This window comes from Ostrea edulis, chromosome 4 (assembly GCF_947568905.1).
Source record: "Ostrea edulis chromosome 4, xbOstEdul1.1, whole genome shotgun sequence".
NCBI lineage: Eukaryota > Metazoa > Mollusca > Bivalvia > Ostreida > Ostreidae > Ostrea > Ostrea edulis.
The window spans coordinates 68,251,623-68,276,011 of NC_079167.1; the positions used below are offsets into that span (position 1 = coordinate 68,251,623).

Genomic DNA, 24,389 nt, shown 5'->3' on the forward strand with positions numbered 1-24,389 from the left:
TGTGAAAGACAGAAACGATAACAATTTTGTTTAATTGCACTATAAATCGAATTTTGAAGAAACATTTTCTTTCAGACACCCCTATCAAGAAATATATCACTGCAATTTTATTTTCTGCATACCAGGAAAACACCTACTCAACTGAGTGGGGGGGGGGGGGGGGGGGGTGGGTGGTATTTTGAATATTTTGAAAGTTTTATATTTCAACAATGATAAATTATTATCAAACTTTTACTTAAGAATGGAATCTAATTGAGACTTCACCAAAGATAATTCAATATATTAATGAAACATAAATACTTTATTCTAAAAAAAAAATCATTTTTGATTAAATCTTAATCAGGTTTTGCAATCACTTGACACCGTGTTCATTTTACAAGTTACTGGTCGAATTAGATTTACTTTAAAATTCAGGATTACAATTACCATGCTGTTACGAAACCAGTAGGATTTTGTTTTCAAAAGTTCATAATTTTGTGTTCATTAATTATAATTATTTATATTCCCATTGTGTTTGCCTTTGGTATCTTTACAATCGATGTGAACAACTTGATAAATATAATGCGTCAATTTTGATGGCTGGAAATTCCGATAAAATGAAAGCAGAATGAAAATATAAGAAATAAACCTGACTTTTGAGAATGCATGAGGGTATGAACTGTAACGCTTCACGCCGGTATTTTTTGCGTTAGGGCTTCATGAAAACTATGCCAGTGCTGCAGTTCATACTCTCATGTATTTTCAAAAATGAAATTCATTTTTAAATGTACACGGCATATTATATGATTTCATTGATAATTTATACACGGTGTATCTACATCATCATGACAATATACAATTATGGACTGTTTAGCAGGGAGACATCACAAATTATCAGGTCTTAGTAGGGTTATCACCCGAGGGCGCCTATGCGTAATTTGTGATGTCTCAGTGCTAAACAGTTCATAATAGTTTTATTATCCTGAAGAATTTGAATGTAAAAAAAAACTATCACACATTTATTGACTTTTACCATGTATCTTTTTTTAAATCATTATCTAAAACGTCAACAAATTCGTAGGCCCTAATAACTCTCTGCAGTAAATTCTGATAACCTTTCAATAGTTTTCGAGGGCTGAAATTAATGTTACCCCCAACTTCATATATTATTTTGTTTTATACTCAATGCCATACATGTATTAGATGTATATGTTAACGAAAGCAAAACATTGAGGTTTGAGAAACTTAAACGAGAGAAAGCTTTCAATTGTGACGTCACAGTAGAATGACGCAAAAACATAACGGCAAACGTAAACATTTCGTAACGTATTTCAAGACTAAAACGTAAACATCAAGTGAAATGCAAAATTGCATTAGAATGGAAATATTTTTCTTCTCGATTGTTATTTGTGAGCGTTAATGTTGACGCTGAAGTTTATGATTAACGATCCCGCATATTTTCAATTATTCTTTAGAGCTTTCTCGCTTGTGCCATTAAAAGTTATCTTCTAAAGGGAGACAACACAGTTGTCACCCTGCGCGTGAGGGAGACATTACGAATTGTCTCCCTCCACGTGCCCAGCCCTCGACCAATGAAATTGACTATTATTCTGAAGGATAATAATATTGTTTATAATACACAGGTACTTTGTATGTCCATAATATCATGTGATTATTAATTATATATACACAGACACGGAACATATTGTCATGGGAGTGATTATATATACGCCGATACAAGGGGTATCCCTATTATTATGGGAATACACTGGTACACCGTGTTACTAATAATCTTTCCGCCGGATTATTGAATGTACTGTGCATACGATGTATGCACATTGCTATGGAGGCTTCGATTTCTAATTTCAAAATTAAGATGGGTCAATGTTCAGAGAAGATATGGGATCATTGCAAGACAGACAATTAGAAAGAAATAGAATGTGAATACGAGAACAAAATAGTCGTCTATATTTTTGTCTTTCCCTTTTTGCCTCTTCCTCTATCCACCTCTCCGTCTGTCTTTCTTTATACTCAAATCACTATTTGGCTAGGAGTGCCGGATGGTTTGGGGTTGGCGCGAATTATGCTTATATAGCACCAAAACCGGTAAAGCAACTTACAAGATCACTCACAAATACCAGCTAGTCGCATCACTTGAAACTCTCACACCCATACACAGAGCAAACGGACCTCTCTCCACCAATCAGCGTTCATTACGATGAATAAGAAGGGGATGTAATGTGTTACGATGTTCTGTGTATGATCAATTTTAGAATAGAGACATGCTACTTACAAATAAGTTGATGTTACAGGGGTTTTAAAGCTAGCATTTCACAAATTCCATAGTCGTAATACTGTTATAATTTGCAAATACAAGATATCACTTTGTCGAATCCGTACTACAGTTAAGTCACCCTTTACATGCTGATTTGGATTACTCCGTTTACCTGATCAAGATATACAGCTCACGGCGAGTATGACCGGTCAACCGGGGATGCTTTCTCCCCCTAAACACCTGATCTCACCACTGGTGTTCCAGGGATCATGTTTGCCCTACTGTTAATTTTGTACTCTTTAAAGGTTTAAAGGAATTTTGAGATTGATCACTGTTCGTTATCTTCACCTTTTCATATCCATCATATTAGCCTTCGACTGATATCATTGAGACGGAAAGGTCACGGTGGATCTATATATAAGAAAAGATAATCAAGACTTCTAAAAAAAAAAAAAAAAAAAAGAATATATTTATCGTACGCGTTAGTTACACACGCCCAGGTTTCCCCAGGTACAACCACCGCCCTGGTCCCTCTTACAATAACCACTCCTTCTGCAGTAATCCAGGGGAGCGTTGCATTCATCTGTAGTAGTGGGTGGAAGACTAATGGTCTGCATTTGAATATATTTGTCAAAGTCGAACTTAATCTGTAAAATTATTTCAATAAAATCTTGTCACTTTTGATTTTGCGATGCCATTTCTGTAGGTATGAAAAGTGTATTAAAAGCTTCATAATATGGAGCGTCAAATTATCATACACTCAAATAATTGAATATTTCTTTTAAAATTATTTGACGATATCATCAATTCTTTTTATACCTATCTGCTTGTACTAAATAAACAAGAGGCCCAGGGGCCTTATAGGTCACCTGAGTATCATGTAACAACCTTCCAATGTTTGAATTAGGTTTGTGTTTAAATATACGAATTTTACTTTTGGATGGAAGAAACATTGAATAGCTATGTGGTCATCCCCGACTTTGCACCAGAACCCCTGACCCAGGGGCCATAAATTTCAGTTTTGAAAGAAGCATCCTTGATCATCATTATCATACTATTAGTTTGTCTACTTAATACCCAGCAGCAGAGAAGATTTTCAATGAAATAAAATGCATTTTCACTATATGATCAATAGGGCCCCACCCTAATACCAGAACCCCTGACCCAGGGGCCATGAATTTCACAATTTTGAAAGAGGCATCCTTGCTCATCATAACCATGCTATTGGTTTGTCTACTTAATACCCAAGGACAGAGAAGAAGATTTTCAAAGAAATAATGCATTTTCACTATATGACTTATAGAGCCCCACCCTAGCACCAGAACCCCTGATCCAGGGGCCATGAATTTCACAATTTTTAACAAGAGGTACTGTGAGCAATGCTCACTAAAATACCCCCCGCTTCCCCCAATCTCCCAAAGGGTGTTGGTAATAGGTATAAACTACCTCTTTTCTGAGTGTTGCTACTTCGATGTCCAGTGCGCATGACCTTTGACCTTTTGACCCCAAAATCGATAGGGAACATCTTCATCCCATGGGTAGTCCATATGTTTGATATGGTGACTGTAGGTGGAAAGGATAACGTTTTAGAGCCCAGAAACCATATTGCTACTTCAATGTCCAGTGCGCTTGACCTTTGACCTTTTGACCCCAAAATCGATAGGGATCATCTTCATCGCATGGGTAGTCCATATATATGATATGGTGACTGTAGGTGGAAAGGATAACGCTTTAGAGCCCGGAAACCATATTGCTACTTCAATGTCCAGTGCGCTTGACCTTTGACCTTTTGACCCCAAAATCGATAGGGAACATCTTCATCCTATGGGTAGTCCATATGTATGATATGGTGACGGTAGGTGGAAAGGATAATGCTTTAGAGCCCGGAAACCATTGCGTCTACAGACGGACGGACAGACGGACAACCCGATTCCAGTATACCCCCCCCCCCCCCCCACAACTTGTTGCGGGGGGTATAAAGAGGCATCCTTGCTCATCATTACCATGCTATTAGTTTGTCTACTTAATACCCAGAGACAGAGAAGAAGATTTTCAAAGAATTTCTACATTTTCACTATATGACCAATAGAGCCCCACCGTAACACAAGAACCCCTGTCCCAGGGGCCATGAATTTCACAATTTTGGTAGAGGGCTCAACGCTCATTATAATTATGCCCACATTTTGGCTTCTTGATGTCCAGGAGTAAAGAAGAAGATTTTTTAAAATTACACTCATTTTGATGGTTTTTGCCCCACCCCTCAGGCCCCAGGGGGGCAGGGACCACGAATTTCACAATTTTTGTTCCCCTCCACCCACAGATGCTATATGCCAAAATTGGTTGAAATTGGTTCAGGGGTTTCAGAGAAGAAGCTGAAAATGTTCAAATGTTAACGCACGACGGACAAAAACAGATAGCAATAGGTCACCTGAATGAATTCAGGTGACCTAAACATCAAACCCTTTAAAGAATAAAATAGGTCATTTATTACATATACAATAAATGACAGTAAAGGGAACACAAACTAGGATTCAAATATAAGTAAAAGTTACATACAAGTAAAATGTACAGACAATGTATATTGACAAATTTCCACATCTCAAAATTAGCACCTGAGAACAAAAAATGTGTCATCTGACATATTATGACCAGTGACAAATTATGGCATATTTGGCATATAAAAAATAGACCCAAACATATGTACAACTTGGAAAAAGTCAGAAAGGAGGGAGTTAAAAGGCCATGTTAACAAGCCAGGCAATATTTGTAGAAAAGAAATACAGGAGACAGAGATATACAAATGTAGGCTTGCTTGTTAACGCTCCCATCATCAATTTCTTTGTAGTGAAAGCAACGTTCTAATGAGAGACAACTTCAATTCAACATATCTCTTTAAATGAATTGTTGCTTTCTTTAAAATATTGATGTGCGCATTAATTTTCTTATACAAATTCGTTATATATAATTAAAGATATCTTCAATTGAATTAAAGGTGCCATCAAATGAGTTATGAGATTGATCACTGTTCGTTATCTTCACCTTTCATCATTTATACCGAGCTCTAAATTAATTTTCATGAGCAATATTTTCATCAAATGGATGTGCGCATAAATCGAATACGCAATTTCCGAGTTGTCCAATAGTTCTTTCCCTTACTGGAACTCTTACGCAGAGTGAGACGCAAAATATACTTTCGCCTACACGCAGTGGGTACAAATGCTTATAGTTGTCTTCATATATTGTTTTAAAGGACGATTATCAGACATCATGCAATCACCCAAACTGCTGGAACACACAATTTTAGTAAGTTTACGAGTATTTTATAATAAAATTGCTCAAACAAAAATCGATAATCACCATCTTTCATTGATGAAACTTTCATAACTTTTATCCTTGTCTACATAGCTAGTCTATAATACATGCATACATCTTGTACCCACCCAAACGTTCCACACAATATTGAACGTACCTCCATCACAGAAGAGCTGATATCTCGGAAGTTGCGTATTGATGAGAGTAACACAAATAAAACATGGTTATAGCACAGCACAAAACACCAATAAAACATGGCTATAGCACAGCACAAAACACCAACAAAACATGGCTATAGCACATCACAAAACACCAATAAAACATGGCTATAGCAAATCACAAAACACCAATAAAACATGGCTATAGCACATCACAAAACACCAATAAAACATGGCTATAACTCATCACAAAACACCAATAAAACATGGCTATAGCACATCACAAAACACCAAACAACACGGCTATAGCACGCACAAAATGTCGATAAAACACGGCTATAGCACATCACAAAACACTAATAAAACATGGCTATAGCAAAACACGAATAAAACATAGCTATAACAATGCTCAAACACTAATAAAACATGGCTATAGCACATCACAAAACACCAATAAAACATGGCTATAGCACAGCACAAAACATCAATAAAACATGGCTATAGCAAAACACAAAACACCAATAAAACATGGCTATAGCAAAGCGCAAAACACCAATAAAACATGGCTATAGCACATCACAAAACACCAAACAACATGGCTATAGCACATCACAAAACACCTCTAAAACATGGTTATAGCAAAACGCAAAACACGGCTATAGCAAATAAAACATGGCTATAGCACAGCACAAAACACCAATAAAACATGGCTATAGCAAAGCGCAAAACCCCAATAAAACATGGCTATAGCAAAGCGCAAAACCCCAATAAAACATGGCTATAGCACATCACAAAACACCAATAAAACATGGCTATAACACATCACAAAACACCAATAAAACATGGCTATAGCACATCACAAAACACCAATAAAACATGGCTATAGCACAGCACAAAACACCAATAAAACATGGTTATAGCACATCACAAAACACCAATAAAACATGGATATAGCAAAGCGCAAAACACCAATAAAACATGGCTATAGCACATCACAAAACAACATGGCTATAGCACATCACAAAACACCTCTAAAACATGGCTATAGCAAAACGCAAAACATGGCTATAGCAAAGCACAAAACACCAATAAAACATGGCAAATAGCAAAGCACAAAACTCCTATAAAACATGGCTAAGTAAAGTACAAAACACCAATAAAACATGGCTATAGCACAGCACAAAACCCCAAAAAAACATGGCTATAGCACATCACAAAACCCCAATAAAACATGGCTATAGCAAAGCGCAAAACCCCAATAAAACATGGCTATAGCACATCACAAAACACCAATAAAACATGGCTATAGCACAGCACAAAAAACCAATAAAACATGGCTATAGCACAACACAAAACACCAATAAAACATGGCTATAGGAAAGCGCAAAACACCAATAAAACATGGCTATAGCAAATCATAAAACACCAATAAAACATGGCTATAACACAGCACAAAACACTAATAAAACATGGCTATAACAAATCACAAAACACCAATAAAACATAGCTATAGCAATGCTCAAACAGCAATAAAACATGGCTATAGCACATCACAAAACACCAATAAAACATGGCTTTAGCACAGCACAAAATATAATAAAACATGGCTGCTGGACAGCACAAAATACCAATAAAACACGGCTATAGCACAGCACTGACGATATCAAGTGTTTTCAGTTCCTTACCAGGGAAGTTCGTCCTAGTCATATATTTTCTAAATCTCCGATCTTCTAGAGTATGTATTTTGCAAGCTAAGCATACTGAAAGTTTCTACGTTATAAGCAGAAATTTAGAACATTTCAAAGACAAAAATAAATTAAAAGATTTTAAAAAAATAAAATAAAAAAATACGGAAAATATAAAAATAAAAGTTGTACGACAATTCTACAAGTTAAAGAGAAATTAATAATAGGGAAATCGGAAAAGTTATATAGTTTTAACAAAAACTTACCGTACAGGTGCAGTCGTACTTGGTAGTGATTCTCTCAATATCAGTGCCAACAACATTCGCCATACTTTTATAGGTAATAATACGCAGGTCTTTGGCTGAAAAATCAAAGATAAAATACTTCTTGATATTTTATTGCGGATGTTTGTTCCCGAGTATGAAAATCATTAAAAATCCAAACCAATGTATATTTTTATTATCTAGAAATGTAAAACTTATACGGTACCAATTTTGATGCACCAGATGCACCAGTCTCTTCAGTGATGCTCAACCGAAATGTTTGAAAACCGAAATAACAATGAAGTTTTAGAGCTAAATATAGCCAAAAACAGCGTGCCAAAAAAGTGGAGTCAAATTCGTCTAAGGATAAGAGCTATGCATCAGGGAGATAATCCTTAATTTTGAAATGAATTTCTAAATTTTATAACAGCTATTAAATATACATCCGTATTTTCAAGCTAGTAACGAAGTACTTAGTTACTGGGCTGTAGAGACCCTCGGGGACTAACAGTCCACCAGCAGAGGCCTCGACCCAGGGGTCATCATGTAAAACTCATACGGTATCAATTTTGATGCACCAGATGCGCGAAATATGGCGAATTGCAAATCGGGAGAAAAGAGGTGGTTCATGTGTATCGTAAAGAACCCGATCATATAGAATTTGATCTTTTATACTTACAATAGAGCGCTTAGCTGTTTCAAATAGACACTTGTTACGATAATTAGCACTGGATATCAGAAATTAAAAAAAGTACTCGAGAAATATAATTGTATAATCCAACAGAACTGATGACAAATTCATGGTAAGCTACTGACATAAAATCATTTTTGACCATTTTGCACTTAAAAATGAAAGCGCATTTTTGGCTTGGATCTCAATTTTTGTATAATGCATAGTTTTTTGTAAACTTTTGTTTAACTCTAAAAAGAGAATTTGCCAAAGTTTTTTTTTTAAATGAAACTTATGTAAAAAATGTTATATCTTGGAATTTAAAATGAAAAAGAAATCACGGAGCCTCATATTGAGTTTAGTAAACAGAGAGCTACAATAGCTATTCAAAGATGAAATATATGTTATACAAAGCATTTCTAGATTACTTAAACTCTACATTCCACCTTGGATACCTGTAAACTACATGTATTTACTTCTGAGATATATAAAATTCATAGAATCCCAGGCCTCAAGACCATAAACTGAGAATAGACACAAGTCTGAAAACCGGATCTTTTGAAATGTTTACATTTATTTTCTTATGAACCAGGAGTTATATCAAACATCTGTTCTAGAAGACAGCTATTAAGAGACTCAGTTTGTGTGTGTTATATCAAACATCTGTTCTAGAAGATAGATATCAAGAGACTCAGTTTGTGTTTGGTCTTGAGGTCTGGTAGGCAATTTAGAAGAAAGATACAGTAATGACTTCTTTCAGCTAGAACATCTTTTCCAGACCTCAGGAAAACACAAGGATTATGCAGCTCCGCCCCAAGATTAGTTTTACATGGGGGTCTTTGAGCAAATTAAGCACGTACCGTAAATTAAGTAGGAAGTTCCAATATCAAGGATTTGAGGACCACAAGAATGGGAGGGACCAAAACCAGATATAATCTGGATCGTGTCGATTGCTTTGTTTTTCTATACAGAAGAAATTATGAATGAATAAAAAAAACAACGTATTAAATGTAAACCACAGTACGGTAAAGTTTGACCGCGATTTCCGGTCTATTGCAGATTAACACCGTGAGGTCCAACAAGAGAAGGAAAAAATGTTACCAAACTTTTAGATATACATTGTACATGTATGATATTCTATGGTCGTTATAACGATCTAGTTTGCCAATACAACCCAAAACGAGTAAAATATTCTCGAGAGGGATGTTAAACAATATTCAATCAATCAATCAATCGATGGTGGAATTATATTACATGTAGTTTCTCTTGATATCAGCAGTAAAATTATACCTTATAGTCTTTCTTGATATCAATTGTATATTCGTAATTGGAGTACTCGTCAGCTTGTTTAACCGAAGTGATGTTGGCTTCAAATGCTGTGTACAAAAGAAAAATATCATACATTGAAATTTTATTTCAACAAGAGATGTTTGTAAAACACATATGCCCCCCATGGTGCAAAATTGAAAAGGGTTATACACACTCACCATTTAATTGATAGTAGTATCATCAATTCAAAATATTGAGCAGACAATATCTTCCTATATCAAGAGTGAATTGACCATGTGACCTAAAAATCAATAGGGATCATCTACTCCTTATGCTGTACCAGTGTACCAAGTTTGGTGTCAATCAAGCAAATAATTCTTAAAATATAGGAGAAAATACATTACTATGTCCAGTTCAACTATTGACTTTTGACCTCAAAATCAATATGGGTCATCTTTTCCTGAATATACACCAGTGTACTAAGTTTGATGTCTGTCAAGCAAAGGGTTCTCAAGATATTGAGCGGACATTATATTCCTATGTCCAGTTTGACCCTTGACCTTTGACTATGTGACCTCAAAATCAATAGGGGTCATTTTCTCCTGAAGATGTACTGATGTACCAAGTTTGATGTCTGTCAAGTAAAGGGTTCTCTAGACATTGAATGGTCAGTATATTCCTATGCCCAGTTTGACCTTTGACCATATGAGCTCAAAATCAATAGGGGTCATCTACTCCTTAGGATGTACCAGTGTGCCAAGTTTGATGTCTTTCAAGCACAGGGTTCTCAAGATATTGTGCGGACATTATATTCCTATATCCAGAGTAGATTGACCCTTGACTTTTTGACTTGAAAAACAAAAGGAGTCCTCTTATACTCATAACCAACCCACATATGAAATATCATTATCATCAAGTGAATGGTTCTCAAGATATTGAGCGGACAACATGTGGTCTACCGACCGACCGACTGACAGGTGCAAACCAATAAATATCAGATAAGTGCATGTAGATTACAAAACAGTTGGGATGACAATTTTTAACCGGTTAACCAATCGGAACGATGGTGATCGGTTATACAAATTCTATAATCGATTAGTCCCCCACCCCCAAAAAAAATTAAAGTTTGAAGGGATTTTTATTTCAAGATTTTTTTAACCGCTGAAGAGCGACGCATTGTCAGTGATATAATCAAATTAATTTGAAGATAAAGAAGACTCTTCGAGTGAAGATTGGTCAATTTGCGGGTCCAGAGAGAAGTTCTTTAGTCATTCGGGAATAATTCCAAAATCGTTAATTTCAAAACGTCATGGAAGATGCCTCCGACCCAAGCATCGTACGCTTGGAAATATTTCAAGCGTGAATTGGATGACAAAAAATGAAATGAGGCGTGCAGTAGATATGCTAGATTCTAACTTTACGAAATTGTTTCCTCCGCGGTTGTTAATCAAATTACATTTCTTAAATTCAGTAGTGATGATGGTGACAATGTCGCGTGAATCCTATGAATTATTTGATATCTCGGCCAGTGCTGATGATATTGTCAATGTCGCGTGAACCCTATAGATTATTTAATATCTCGGTCAGTTTGAACGTTTTATTTATTTGTGTTCCTGTTTTTCAAAAGTAAAATAAATTCACAAGATATGTTCTAGTGATGTAACGATTATAAGATTGGATTTACTTGTAATAACAAACAAAATGTATATTAACCTATAGTCATCCCAACAAAACAGTATTCACTTTTGAAAATTGATAACTGTATAAAAATATCGAATGGAACTTCATATACATGTATGTGCCGTTAAAACAAAGATCTTGTGCACGCAAGTTTTTAAAATGGATGCGAGAGTAACTATTTCACTTGAGTAAAGAAACATCATAGGGACCAACCTGAAAGTATGAGTTCATTAAACTTCTAGACCAATTTAAACACAATACTTCCCATCACTTACATGTAAGGCTGTTTTGTATGAGTTCATTAAACTTCTAGACCAATCTAACAATATTCCTTTTTCTGTTTTGATTATCACTTGGAGAGACACGTGTACGTGCATTCTGAAGAATATTTGATTAAAATCATGCATAACTTTTTTAGCTACAATAAAAACAAGGTACGATGTACGTCAGCTTTTATTCCTTGATCGAACCAGTCGTTCTGGCTTTGTGGTAAAGGGCGTTCGCTTCGCAACCGGGGAGGTGTGGAGTTCTATTCTCGATCACACGGCGATAAAGTTTTAATTGAGGAAGTACTGTTCCTTCGTTAAAAGCAAAAGTCACGGGTGTTTTGGATGAAACGGAAGTTCAATGTCACGGCAGGCTATGGAACGATAAAATGAAAACCTCACTACTTCGGCCTTGAGAGCAAAGCATGCAGCTGAGATAAAAAAAAAAAAAAAAAAAAGAAGAAGACCTAATGAGACGTAAATCTAGAAACAAACATTTTTTTGTTCGGCCGATTCGACCCTGGGACGGTAGGTATCATTTACTGGTAGCGTAAACCTATCCAGTACGGGGTGTATGGTCATTGTTTTGTTAACAACACCAAGTGTCTCGTTAACGAAGGACATATGTTGGGCTTCTATACTTAGGTATATGTCAGTGTATGTATTGATTCTTTCTAAACGCATGTAATATCTCTGCAAATTTTTGATACTGTCACAGTTACAGATTACTCAAAGCCTTTAATGTTTTGGAGGGATGGACGGACTCGATTAGAACTTCGTACATATACGTCACCGACGATACTGCAGTTAAACCAAATACAGAATTTAAGGAAAAACATCAACATTTCTGGAATGAAACACTCACCGTAGTTTGCAAAGCAGAAATCACCTTGGTCTACTTTATCAATCGGAGTGCAACCCAACGCAACAGAGACGGCTAATGTCGTCACAGCAACTCTGAACAACAGCAACGCCATCTCCAAATTCAGACGTTAACGATTTTGTGCGCATATATTCGCTTTTTGGGAAGTTTTATACTGTTCAAAACATCCTCGCCGGCTATAATGATTTATTTCGAATTAGTACCATCTATCACTATCCTTAAATGTGACCTTTAAGCAAATGTCAGCGAGTGGGTTTGTTTCAAGGGTGAAAGAACATGTGACAAGTTCAGTGTGATATTATATTTATCTCTTCATTTTCAAACGTCATTTAAATGATTTCACTTGCTGGTAATTTGTTGTATTGCTTTTATATGAATCATAAAGACTTCGTGGTATATCAGTTCTAACAGACAGGCAGGCCCACAGAGAATGTTCAGTAGTATATAATAAATAATACACATTTTTGAAAATACATGAGGGTTATTAACTGCGACGCTTCACGCGTTATCGCATGTTGGAGAAGTATGCTGGCGTGAAGCGTTGCTGTTCATACCATTATGTATTTTCAATAATGGAATTTATCTTTTATTTCTGTCGGGATATTCCCAGCCGTTAGAATAGTTGTACTATATTATTCAATATTCATACGCGTATTGCTTGCATTTAGGAGGAAATAACTATCGTTTCAAATGGTAAAGATTTCAAAAGTAAAAACAATAGAAATGTAAATATTGGTATATATTTACATTTCTAATGTTTTTGCGTTCGATATCCTTAACAGTTTAATGACAGTCATTTCCTCAGAAATGCGATGCGGTTGTAAACGATTAGCTGCAATAATGTAGCCCTCTCTGATTTTTGATTTTTTTTTTAGGGAGAGGGCTACAACTCCTTAGGATCTCCGTAATGGTGCAAATGCGGGAGTGATTCACTCCCGCAACATTTGCGCTCATTCTAAACATTTCCTGACTTTCTTTACGTAAATAAAATGATATTCTATGTTTCTTAGTCAATATATAAATTTACAACCTGCAACTTAAGATTTGTGAGGCTCTATTTTACCGTTTTCAACAATTTCGATAAATTCCAATTTCTCGATTCATTTTTGTGCGCCATGTTTGATGTACTGAAGTATAAACTTCCGATTGTCAAGTCATTTGCATATGCCATATAAGGTAGTATTTACATCAATGGACAAGTATGGAGGCGAAAGCTATTTCGTCGGTATTGAAAAGGTTTGAATTTAATATCGAGTTAAAAACCGAACAGCAGAGTGTAAATTCTTTCTGCAACAATATGATTTTCCTTTCTTTGTCGAAGTGGCTCGAGTAACTACATTTTTGCGCTGATTGTCAATGTTTAGGTTTTTCATTAGATCCACCTACGAGATCTCGCGATAACAAGCATGGCGGAGCAGACGAAGAATTTTGCATGCTGTACATTGTATTTAATGAAAAACACCTTTATTAGACATGCCCGAGCACAAAGTTGGTACTCCTTTTGGTGTAAACAACATTTGGGACTAATACACAGAGTTTATTTACATCTAATCGAGGATTTTTCACTCATATTTAGACGTAACCAGTTGTAAGTGAAGTACCTCAAATTTAGACCTATACTTACAGCTTACGACGGTAGCGGTGAGGGTTCTTTAACGTGCCAACGCCTGCCGTGACAAGGGACCTCCGTTTTTAAGGTCATATCTTAAGACCCGTGATTCTCACTTCTAAATGTCGAGAGCAATAACTACCCATGTTTACGTCTTAGATTTAACGCGGCCATGCCACGAGCGGGGCTCGAACTTACGACCTCCCGGTTAAGAAGCGAACACGAGATACAGCTGAGCTACAGGTCCCGGTCCAAATGCTCGACATTTAAAAGTGAGAGTCACGGGTCTTTTGGATATTACCTTAAAACCGTGTCATGACAGGCGATGACACGTTAAAGAACCCTCATTTCTACGACTCTGAGCACCAAGCATACGATTAATCTGGCGATACTTCACCTCAAGTTGTGACGTCTCATTATGAGTAAAAAATTGTCGATGGGACGTAAAACAGACAAACAAGATACTTACAGACAGGTGCTCACACTGCAAGTCTGAACAGAATGAACGAGTCAGTACAAAGTACTTCACGTGAACAGACAGGTGTTTATACTGAATGTACGAGTCGGTACTAAGTACTTCACGTGAACAGACAGGTGTTTATACTGAATGTAGGAGTCGGTACTAAGTACTTCACGTGAACAGACAGGTGTTTATACTAAATGTACGAGTCGGTACAATGTATTTCACGTGAACAGACAGGTGTTTATACTAAATGTACGAGTCAGAATTAAGTATTTCACGTGAACAGACAGGTGTTTATACTGAATGTAGGAGTCGGTACTAAGTACTTCACGTCAGAGCAATGTACTTCACGTGAACAGACAGGTGTTTATACTGAATGTATGAGTCAGAACAATGTACTTCACGTGAACAGACAGGTGTTTATACTGAATGTACGAGTCGGTACTAAGTACTTCACGTGAACAGACAGGTGTTTATACTGAATGTAGGAGTCGGTACTAAGTACTTCACGTGAACAGACAGGTGTTTATACTAAATGTACGAGTCGGTACAATGTATTTCACGTGAACAGACAGGTGTTTATACTAAATGTACGAGTCAGAATTAAGTATTTCACGTGAACAGACAGGTGTTTATACTGAATGTAGGAGTCGGTACTAAGTACTTCACGTCAGAGCAATGTACTTCACGTGAACAGACAGGTGTTTATACTGAATGTATGAGTCAGAACAATGTACTTCACGTGAACAGACAGGTGTTTATACTGAATGTACGAGTCAGAACAAAGTACTTCACGTGAACAGACAGGTGTTTATACTGAATGTACGAGTCAGAACAAAGTACTTCACGTGAACAGACAGGTGTTTATACTGAGAATGTGCAAGTGTGTGCAGGGTAATCACTAGGACGGCCATTTGTTTACTCTGCGGCTCTCACAGGAAATGGTCAAGTATATGTATGTTAAAAGGTAATTCATACTAATACAAAGATGAAATGAGAGTACCAAAACCCCGGATGCGTAACCCGAACGCAGTTTACCCCAAGATTGAGCAAAGGTAAAAAGTCTTAGTGTTGCGTCATTGGCTAAAATAATGATCAGCAGTGAAATTATTTGGAATCGAAAGAAATATTATAGGGGTTTAAGTCAATTATCAGGATGAAAAAATATCGCCAAAAAAAAAATAAAAATCGAGAAATGACAGGACATTACCATATGGGGTGTGTTTGAAATGAAAAATGTAATTTACTGCAGATTATTATGTGTTGTAGAAATGTACAAATATGACCTATACAACCAGCAAGACCTTATATGATTTTTTGTCGGTTGGAATGAACTTTCAAATGTAGGCGGCCATTTATGTAACATTTCCTTATGCCCTGTTTGGGTTCTAAATTACAAATAAATATATTCTATTCTATTCTATACAAAATATTTCTTTATTAAACATTGTAAAAACACGAAGTCATTGAGGGGCTTCCATTGATGGAAACATTCCCGACGGTGATGGATCAACAGATGTTATTTTCATCCGCAAAACAAATCGAGACGCCATGATTTGTCGAAAGGCTATAAGTGATAAATAATTATCATTTAATGGCAATATAAAACAACAGGTCACGTTCACATCGACAGTAGCATTGTCTATGAACTTATGATGACTTGGTTGGTTGAAATTCTTACTATAGCAGCCATTGTTTCTGTTACCCTGGGGTGTACTCCACTTCCCAGAGTTGACCAGAGTGATTTTTGCTATGCGAAATATGGTAAACTTTCTTTCAACATTTTGTTATATTTAGAATTTTAAGTTTTGTTTTCTTCAGAGATTAAGCATGTAAATGTTCAAGAATACACTTCGATTCTACTTTGATCATTCAAATCGGATTCGAAACCGGTTCTGTTAACAATAATTGCATTATATACCACGACTTTCGGAAAATACAAGACGAGAAAGCTTAACTTTACAAAAATCAATGGGATCGTATTTATCAGATTGTGGATCAGGTTTTATTTCGAACTTTGCAACCTTAAGAAGTTATTGATCGCCAGTGGAGATTGTCTTCTTTAACGAACCCTTCCATTTTTCTTCAGCGTTTGAAGCAGAAGTCACAGACGTCAAACAAGCTGACAAGGATTCGGCTTATGAATACACCATCAACATAAAAACAGAATACAAGGTAAGGTGATAAACAGCTGATTTAAATATCACAGTCAAAACAATGACACCAAAACTGGTGGATACAACCTATCCCCCATAAATATTCCCATATATAAAATATGATAACCATGAATTTACAATGCTTGAAAACACGAGCAAGTTTTTGTATGATCAATATTTAAACCAAGACAGGTAGAGACGAATCAGTTGATGTTATAGGGGTTTCTACAGTCTCATCCAAGTCAGAATTTCACATTCTGTGGCCGTTATGATGATTTCATTTACAAATCCAATCTATCATTAGGTGGAATACTGTCTGAAGTGTCTCATACAATACGCCAGTTTAGAGATACGTCCGAGTTATTTCCCTTTGGAGAAATCTCGTATATAGTGAGGTGGGAAACAATTTGCTTACATACGGAAGTGTGACAAATTTTTATCACTGCATCTATTAAATGAATGCACTCGGTAGGTTCCCCATACGCTGTTTCATCACCCGTACTCGAGTGATACACAAACTAAGTAAGTAATAAGTATTCAGGGAGTAATTAAATACATGACATTCTTATTATACCACGTTATTTCATTGTTTGTAATCGTCATATCTAGAATATTGCAAATATGATATTGTTATGTTTCCACTTATTTTGTGTTTCCTACATTTACACATTTAAAGAGAAGCCGCTTTTAATACATTTTATCATCTTTCTCACTGGCTGTATGTCTACTCTGTCCCACTTAAAATTCAAAGTTTTACTAAGTTCACCCCTATAAGAAAGAGCTCTGATCTCGAAACTGGCGTATTGTTAGACCGTTTTTTTTTTTACATTCTGATTTTAACTAAGGGTTACTCCGTTTACCTGATCAAGACAGGATTTATAAGACTGATAACTCTTCGTTATCTTCACCTTTTCTTTCATTTAGCCAAGAAACCGATAATATATTCAGAGGTAAATTTAAAATTGTATGCTGTTTTTATTCAATAAAACAATTTGTATAATTAACAAGGTGATTTCAACACTGAAATAGGACTTTTGGAAAAGATGAAGTAGCCAATCTCAGTCTAGTGACAGTCAATAAAAGGGGTGTAGTTTATTCCATGTTCTCTAGCGACAGTCGATAAAGGGGTGTGGTTTATTTAATGTTCTCTAGCGACGGCCGATAAAGGGGTGTGGCTTATTCGATGTTCTCTAGCAAAAGTCGATAGAATGGGTGTGATTTATTCGATGCTCTCTCGCAAAAGTCGATAGAATGGATGTGATTTATCCGATGTTCTCTAGCAAAAGGCGATCAAAGGAGTAATGATAATCATGATAATAGACGTTTTTAACATGAATTCTAGACACATGTATATCCGAAAGTTATATCAAGTCAATTTCGACTTTGCATGACCTTTGATAATCGGAAGAAGCAATGTAGCGCCAGAGGGAGATGGCAGGGAGAAAACGACTGTTAAGAAATTCCACGAATATAGTATATAAAAGATATTTTTTCATTAACATTGCTTACGGGAATATGAAAGAGGAATGTCTACACTACTTGAAAATAATTTATTTCGTTTGAAATAAAGAAGAATTATGCAATGGACGTGCGTGGAAGCATTGTAATTTTTGTGATTTAAAAAATTTCAACTGAGAGCATTCAGTGGATGCGTTTCCATCCCAGATGGAAGGACGGTATCTCCGTCCTTATTTTGTGACAATAACTTTTACTGTGCTACCAAATGAATGTTCGGTGTTCAAGATTTTTTATTTTACGGATTTGTTATTATTTATAAGTAGAAACATTAGGTCATACAACTTGATACAAGTGATTTAGAGTCCACTGGGCTTTGTAGTGTGATTTTAATTGTCAGGAATAGACATTAATTCTTATTTGACTTACCTTTCGGGGAAGTAATCTCAAAACATCATCGATGTAGCAACAAGGGGTTGTTGTTGTTGACAATTCAATTTTTACCGTTATTTTCATATATGAAATTTAATTCGTTGCACCATCTCCCACTTTCCTACTATGAAAGGAGAAGATAACGAACAATGATCAATCTCATTACTCCTACTACTAAAGAACTTTTAGTAAACTTGAAATCGCAAAACTTTTCCCAAATCAATAACATCAAAACCTATGACTTTTCAACACTTTACCTGACCATTCCTCACGATAAATTATTAAAGACTAGACTTTTTGACATCATAGATATTTGCTTCTTCAAAAAATATGAAAACGAAAATATTCATAACTAGTGATCAGTCATCTAAAACAATTACTTTGTTAAACATCACTCTGATTCCACGCACAAGTACTCTGAAGTTGAAATAGAAAATACGCTAGAGTTCTTCATTGACAATATCTTCGTGGTCTTTGGTGATCAGGTCTTCCAATAGTCTGTTGGAATTCCCATGGGCACGAATGGTGCTTCTTTGTTAGCTGACCTGTTTCTATATTCATTTGAAGTAGAATTTATTCAAAAACTTCTACGTGACAAGAAAAAAATCTCTTGCTGTGACCTTCAATTCGACATTTAAATATATCGACGACGTTTTGTCCATTAACAATAATAACTTTCATTCATATGTCGATTAGATATATCCCTGTGAGCTCCAAATAAAAGACACCACAGAGTCGCCCACGTTTGCTTCATACCTCGATGTTTTATTGAAAGTAGATACTAACGTCAACTTAACAACTCATCTTTATGACAAACGGGATGATTTCAGCTTCTCCATCGTCAACTTCCCATATTTATTTAGCAATATTCCATCATCACCTGTATATGGTGTTTATATCTGTCTCAGCTGATTCGATACGCAAGAGCTTGTTCTGCTTATGGTAAGTTTTTAAATCGATGCAAGCTACTGACAAACAAATTGATGGTTCAGGGGTTTCAACATTCTCGATTGAAATCAACATTTCGCAAATTCTATGGTCGTTATAACGATCTAGTTGGTCAATACAATCTATCATTAGTCAAATGCTGTCTGACGTGTTTCATACCGATTGTTAGACCGTTCTTGGCACACTGATTTTAACAACGGATAACTCTGTTTACCTGATCAGGATATAGGGCTCACGGCGGGTATGACCGGTCGACAGGGAATGCTTACTGTTCCTAGGCACCTGATCCCACCTCTGGTGTGTCCAGGGGTCCGAGTTTGCCCAACTATCTCTTTTGAATTGCATACCAGGAGTTATGAGATTGATCACTGTTCGTTATATTCACTTTTCATAAGCAATACGAAATAGAGAGTTGGGCAAACACGGACCCCTGGATATACCAGAGGTGGGATCAGGTGTCTTGGAGGAGTAAGCAACCCCTGTCGACCGCTTACACCCGCCGTGCGTGAGACCTATATCTTGATCGGGCAAAGGGAGTTATCCTTAGTCAAAATCAGTGTGCCAAGAACAGCCTAATAATTGGCATGAAATACGTCAGACAACATTTGACCCAATGATAGGTGGTATTGGAAAACGAGATCGTTATAACGACCACAGAATTTGCGAAATGCTGACTTTAAACGAGACTGTTGGAGCCCCTGCACCATCAACTTATTTTTCAGTAGCCTGCTTCGATTTAAAAACTGACCAAACGCAGAACAAGTTTTTAGGTATCGAAGTGGTTGAGAGATGTAAACACCATATGCAGGTGGTAATGGAATATTGCTACATAAATATCGGAAGTTGATGATGGAGAAGCTGAAATCATCCCGTTTGTCATAAATTAAGTTGAGTTGTTAGTTTGCCGTTGATATCTACTTTCAATAAAATATCTAAGTATGAAGCAGAAGCGGACGACTCTGTACTATGAAAAACGATGCTACGGGTCTGTACCTGTATTGCATGTCTCTAATACCTACATCAGAAAATTTTGAATGTAAAATGTATTGAGGGTTTATCCTTAGTTTGACTCCAACACTGGAAGGATTTACCATCTTATACACTGGATGGATTAATCTTCCGAAGCATAGGGCGGTATTTTCATCCATGCAACAGTGATTTTATGAGTTCGGAAGGAAAACCGTCCTCTACCGGACTGAACATACAGTTTATCTTTAAACTAAAGTTAAAAAGCAGTTTGTTTCATATTCCAGTCATGGTTCTATTGACTAATACTTCAAATTATCCCCTTTATTTATAATTATTTCATTCTTCTTTCTTATTGGTAAACTAGTGCTTTTTTCCCAATTATTTTGTTGATAATGTCATATTGTATATCAATCACGTTATGCAATAACTGACCTGCGACCTGTGGAAAGGGCTTATATAGGTATTGCTCCTACTGCCTAATCCTATTTACGTATGTATTTTGTATATATTCATGAATAAAATAATGTTCAAAATAAAACAAATTTTTAGAAGGACAAAGCAGCAGGTATTTATCACACGGTGTTTGGAGATGGACCAATGCATTCCTGTGGACCACAGATTCTAAATAATGGAACCTCGTACATGATTTACGGTAATTAGAAAATGCTGAAGTATTAAAAATTTTGCTCAATGCAAGTAATTTTTCGTACGTAAATTCGACAAATTAAAGAAAAGAATAATTGTTTTATCATAAAAATCTTGCTAGCAACATTTGTCCACGGACTGTATGCTTTAACATATTTACCATGCAGATTCATGACTGTGGGTTATGAGCAAACTGTTGCGTTCGATTTGAAACATTTCGCTCAGTCCTTTGGCAATGTATCTGTCACAGTAAACTATGTTAAAAACAAATTAATCATTAATTAGTGTTATCACAGCACGCAGGTTTATGTCAATATTCTAATGGTGATTATAAATCACAGCTCTCCGTTATCCTCGTATTTGCTAAATGCGCTGAAATGGAAACAAAACTAATTTTAAAACAAGACATAGAAAAGTTTTGCTCCCGTTTCTTTTTCATCACTTTCGCCCTTAAACCAAATGATAGAATTCATGCTCCCTTCACATGGAAAATTTAACACAACTTAGAATCCTATTTCGTATTGCTTTGAATTTGTATGGCATTCGCACCGAGAATATTTAAATTTACACCCAAAACAAATTAGTCAGATTTACTTTCAATCTAGGTCCTAGAGCTAGCATTTCTAGTGACATTCTGGGTTCTTTGGGCATGTTAAGAGTGGATGACAGAGCTACTCAATTAAGATTGAACCATGTATTTAATATATTTCATGGTAAAGCCCCACATTTTCTCTGTGATCATTTTGTTCTAAACAATAATAATACTAGAAGTGCTACAAACAAAAAAATTATCATACCTAAGATAAAAGGCAAAGAATCTTCTTGTTTTATTTTTACAATGCTATCAAGGATTGGAATAATTTACCTTTAGATACAAAAGAGTTGGCAACTAAGCAAGTTTTAAAAAAGCTGTTAAGTCCTTATTAGCCAGCAAGGCAAGGGTATAACCAGATAACATGTCCAATGTTTGTTTAATACTTAATAGTATTTTTTTTAACACTTCAGTATTCTATTATAAAATATGTCTGAAGCTTGTCATTTTTCAACGCATTATGCAAATATTAATCAAAACCTGCCAAAATTCCAATTGTTAGTCATGTAATGTTTATTCTTTTTGTCTGTTGATCACATATATTATATAAATATAAGGACCCCATTGGAAATAAGCTAATTAAAGCTTTTATGAGTTATACTTATGTTATTATATCATCATATGTCATGTTATTCATACAGTTACTTATTCTTTAACTGTTATAACTGCATAGTGCTATAGATTATGCCAGGTTTCCATTTGTTATTTTAAATTTACAATCATGACATTCTGTGATATTTTATACCTGAATAAAATGAAGAAAAAACCGCAGTAGTTGAATTCGAAATTTTAGAAATAATCTATAGTTAAAATTAAGGCACTTTCGGTGAGTGAAGCATCAAAAGAGAACCACTTTGTATTAAGGAGGTACTCTACATCGTCATAATGGCTGACTTTGTTTTCAATCATGGATGAAAATATAAATATCAGCAATATCTGTCTTTTGATTGAAAAATGTATAGCCTAGCTGAGTAGCTCAGTATGTTAGCACGTTGACTGCTGAACTGTAGAGCGCAGGTTCGAGTCCAGCAGGGTTTTAAAAAAAATTAAAGATTGCTTTCTACTAAAACTGCATTTTTTGACTAAATTAAGTAAATTTGAAAGTTTTCAATTTCAAAACATTGTTGCACATATCCTCCACTTTTCATCCATATCAAATTTCTCTGGTGTCGCATACCTCCTTAACACATTATTCTACAGTAGCAAAAACGGCTTTAGCTGAATTTAAAACTGACCAGTAGTTGAAGAAAACCCTATATAAAAAAACCGATTAATTCCTAAGTGAGTAAAACTTTCATTGATATGCTATGTTTGAATTTCTCATGGACGCAAACAATTTGGATAAAACTACGAAGTAAAATGAAATCATGAGAGGAACTGATAAATGGTGGTAGATTAAAGTCCATGTGTAGGTTGATTACTGAATGGACGAAATCAAACAATTCAATATGATTGAATTGCATAAATATCGTTGGTATATTTTGGAGATGCTTGTTTTGTAGCCGGGGATAATTACAATGAAATTGAAGGAGGTCTGCGTATCGATGGATATAAACCTATGGACAATGTAAACGATGTTGATATTGAGAGAATGACGACCAAATACGACTGCAACTGCACAGTAAGTTTCTGAAGAAAATCACGGAATTCCATTTTCGTGGTAAATCCAAATGTTGATTTTTTTTTTCATTTCATGGAGGCGTAAATTGGTGGAATTGTATATGAATATTCAAAGGAAATCTGTAGCAACGGACCAGAATACACGAATATTTATATCAAAATATAACTTGTAAAAATAATTGATATTGAATTATTCCGTAGTATTGGCATTAATGAATAGCTTATATATTTCTTTGGTTTCATGCGTTCTCTTCCTATGAACATCTGTCCAATGAACTGATATTTTATGTAACTCTAATTTGGTATTATAAATCGTGAACACGGACATATATGACAGACACAGTAAAATGGTTCTAGATAAACGTCAGTAATGATATAATGATATGTACATAGGAAGTGACAAACAATGACTGCAAACAATGTTTAAATGACTACAATTTTGTAGATAAAGTTCGATTATGATGCGTATTTTGGATATGATGCATCCGGCCTGCCACCACCCACTAATAACGAATGCAATGCTCCTGTTTACGCCTGCTCCAGAAGTAGCTATTGTAAAAGAAATGCAGAGGGCGTGTGTACGTGGGGCAATCATGGAGAATGTTATTAAATGTTGTTGTTAACAGAACCTATCTAGAAATAAAACGCTTTTGCTGCTCTTATGCTTTATTATTCACAGATTATTGCTAATTCAAAACCATGATATATAATGTACTCACTGATTTTATTGTTCAGCAACCGGACATTAATTGATAAACATAGTATGTGTTGTGGGTGTACAAAAACGCATATCAATCTGTGAATTACGTACATGTTTTCCCAAGTACATAATATAACAATCAGTGTATCAAAGTTTTTGCCAAGGTAAATCAATGTTTCAGTGTAGTGAATCAATGTTTCAGAGTTTTTACCAAGGTAAATCAATGTTTCAGTGTAGTGAATCAATGTTTCAGAGTTTTTACCATGGTAAATCAATGTTTCAGTGTAGTGAATCAATGTTTCAGAGTTTTTACTATGATAGTTGATTATAAATGATATATCAATATTTTTACCATAGTAT

At 35.6% G+C, this 24,389-nt stretch overlaps 2 protein-coding genes across 2 annotated transcripts; one reads left to right on the forward strand and one right to left on the reverse strand.

Annotated features, from left to right (window-relative positions):
- Positions 1-1,247: 1,247 nt before the first annotated feature.
- On the reverse strand, positions 1,248-12,608 carry LOC125669116 (uncharacterized). The gene is made up of 5 exons (XM_056163594.1): positions 12,423-12,608; positions 9,633-9,718; positions 9,203-9,305; positions 7,676-7,770; positions 1,248-2,901 (listed from the first exon to the last, which is right to left on the reverse strand). Exons 1-5 carry the CDS (start codon positions 12,532-12,534, stop codon positions 2,737-2,739), a joined length of 561 nt encoding a protein of 186 aa, XP_056019569.1. The 5' UTR covers positions 12,535-12,608; the 3' UTR covers positions 1,248-2,736.
- A 3,425-nt stretch (positions 12,609-16,033) lies between these two features.
- LOC125670169 (uncharacterized) lies at positions 16,034-23,987 on the forward strand. The gene is made up of 5 exons (XM_048905171.2): positions 16,034-16,276; positions 16,602-16,687; positions 21,022-21,124; positions 23,212-23,330; positions 23,775-23,987. The coding sequence occupies exons 1-5, from the start codon at positions 16,165-16,167 to the stop codon at positions 23,937-23,939; spliced, it is 585 nt and encodes a 194-aa protein (XP_048761128.2). The 5' UTR covers positions 16,034-16,164; the 3' UTR covers positions 23,940-23,987.
- The last annotated feature ends 402 nt before the right edge of the window (positions 23,988-24,389 follow it).

Coding starts and splice junctions, on each gene's coding strand:
- LOC125670169 (XM_048905171.2), top strand. CDS start 16,165: ATGATGACTTGGTTGGTTGAAATTCTTACTATAGCAGCCATTGTTTCT. Junction 16,688..21,021: donor ACATAAAAACAGAATACAAG/GTAAGGTGATAA, acceptor ACAAATTTTTAG/AAGGACAAAGCAGCAGGTAT. Junction 21,125..23,211: donor AACCTCGTACATGATTTACG/GTAATTAGAAAA, acceptor CTTGTTTTGTAG/CCGGGGATAATTACAATGAA.
- LOC125669116 (XM_056163594.1), bottom strand. CDS start 12,534: ATGGCGTTGCTGTTGTTCAGAGTTGCTGTGACGACATTAGCCGTCTCT. Junction 9,719..12,422: donor TTTCTGCTTTGCAAACTACG/GTGAGTGTTTCA, acceptor TTTTGTACACAG/CATTTGAAGCCAACATCACT. Junction 2,902..7,675: donor AGTACGACTGCACCTGTACG/GTAAGTTTTTGT, acceptor ATAATTTTACAG/ATTAAGTTCGACTTTGACAA.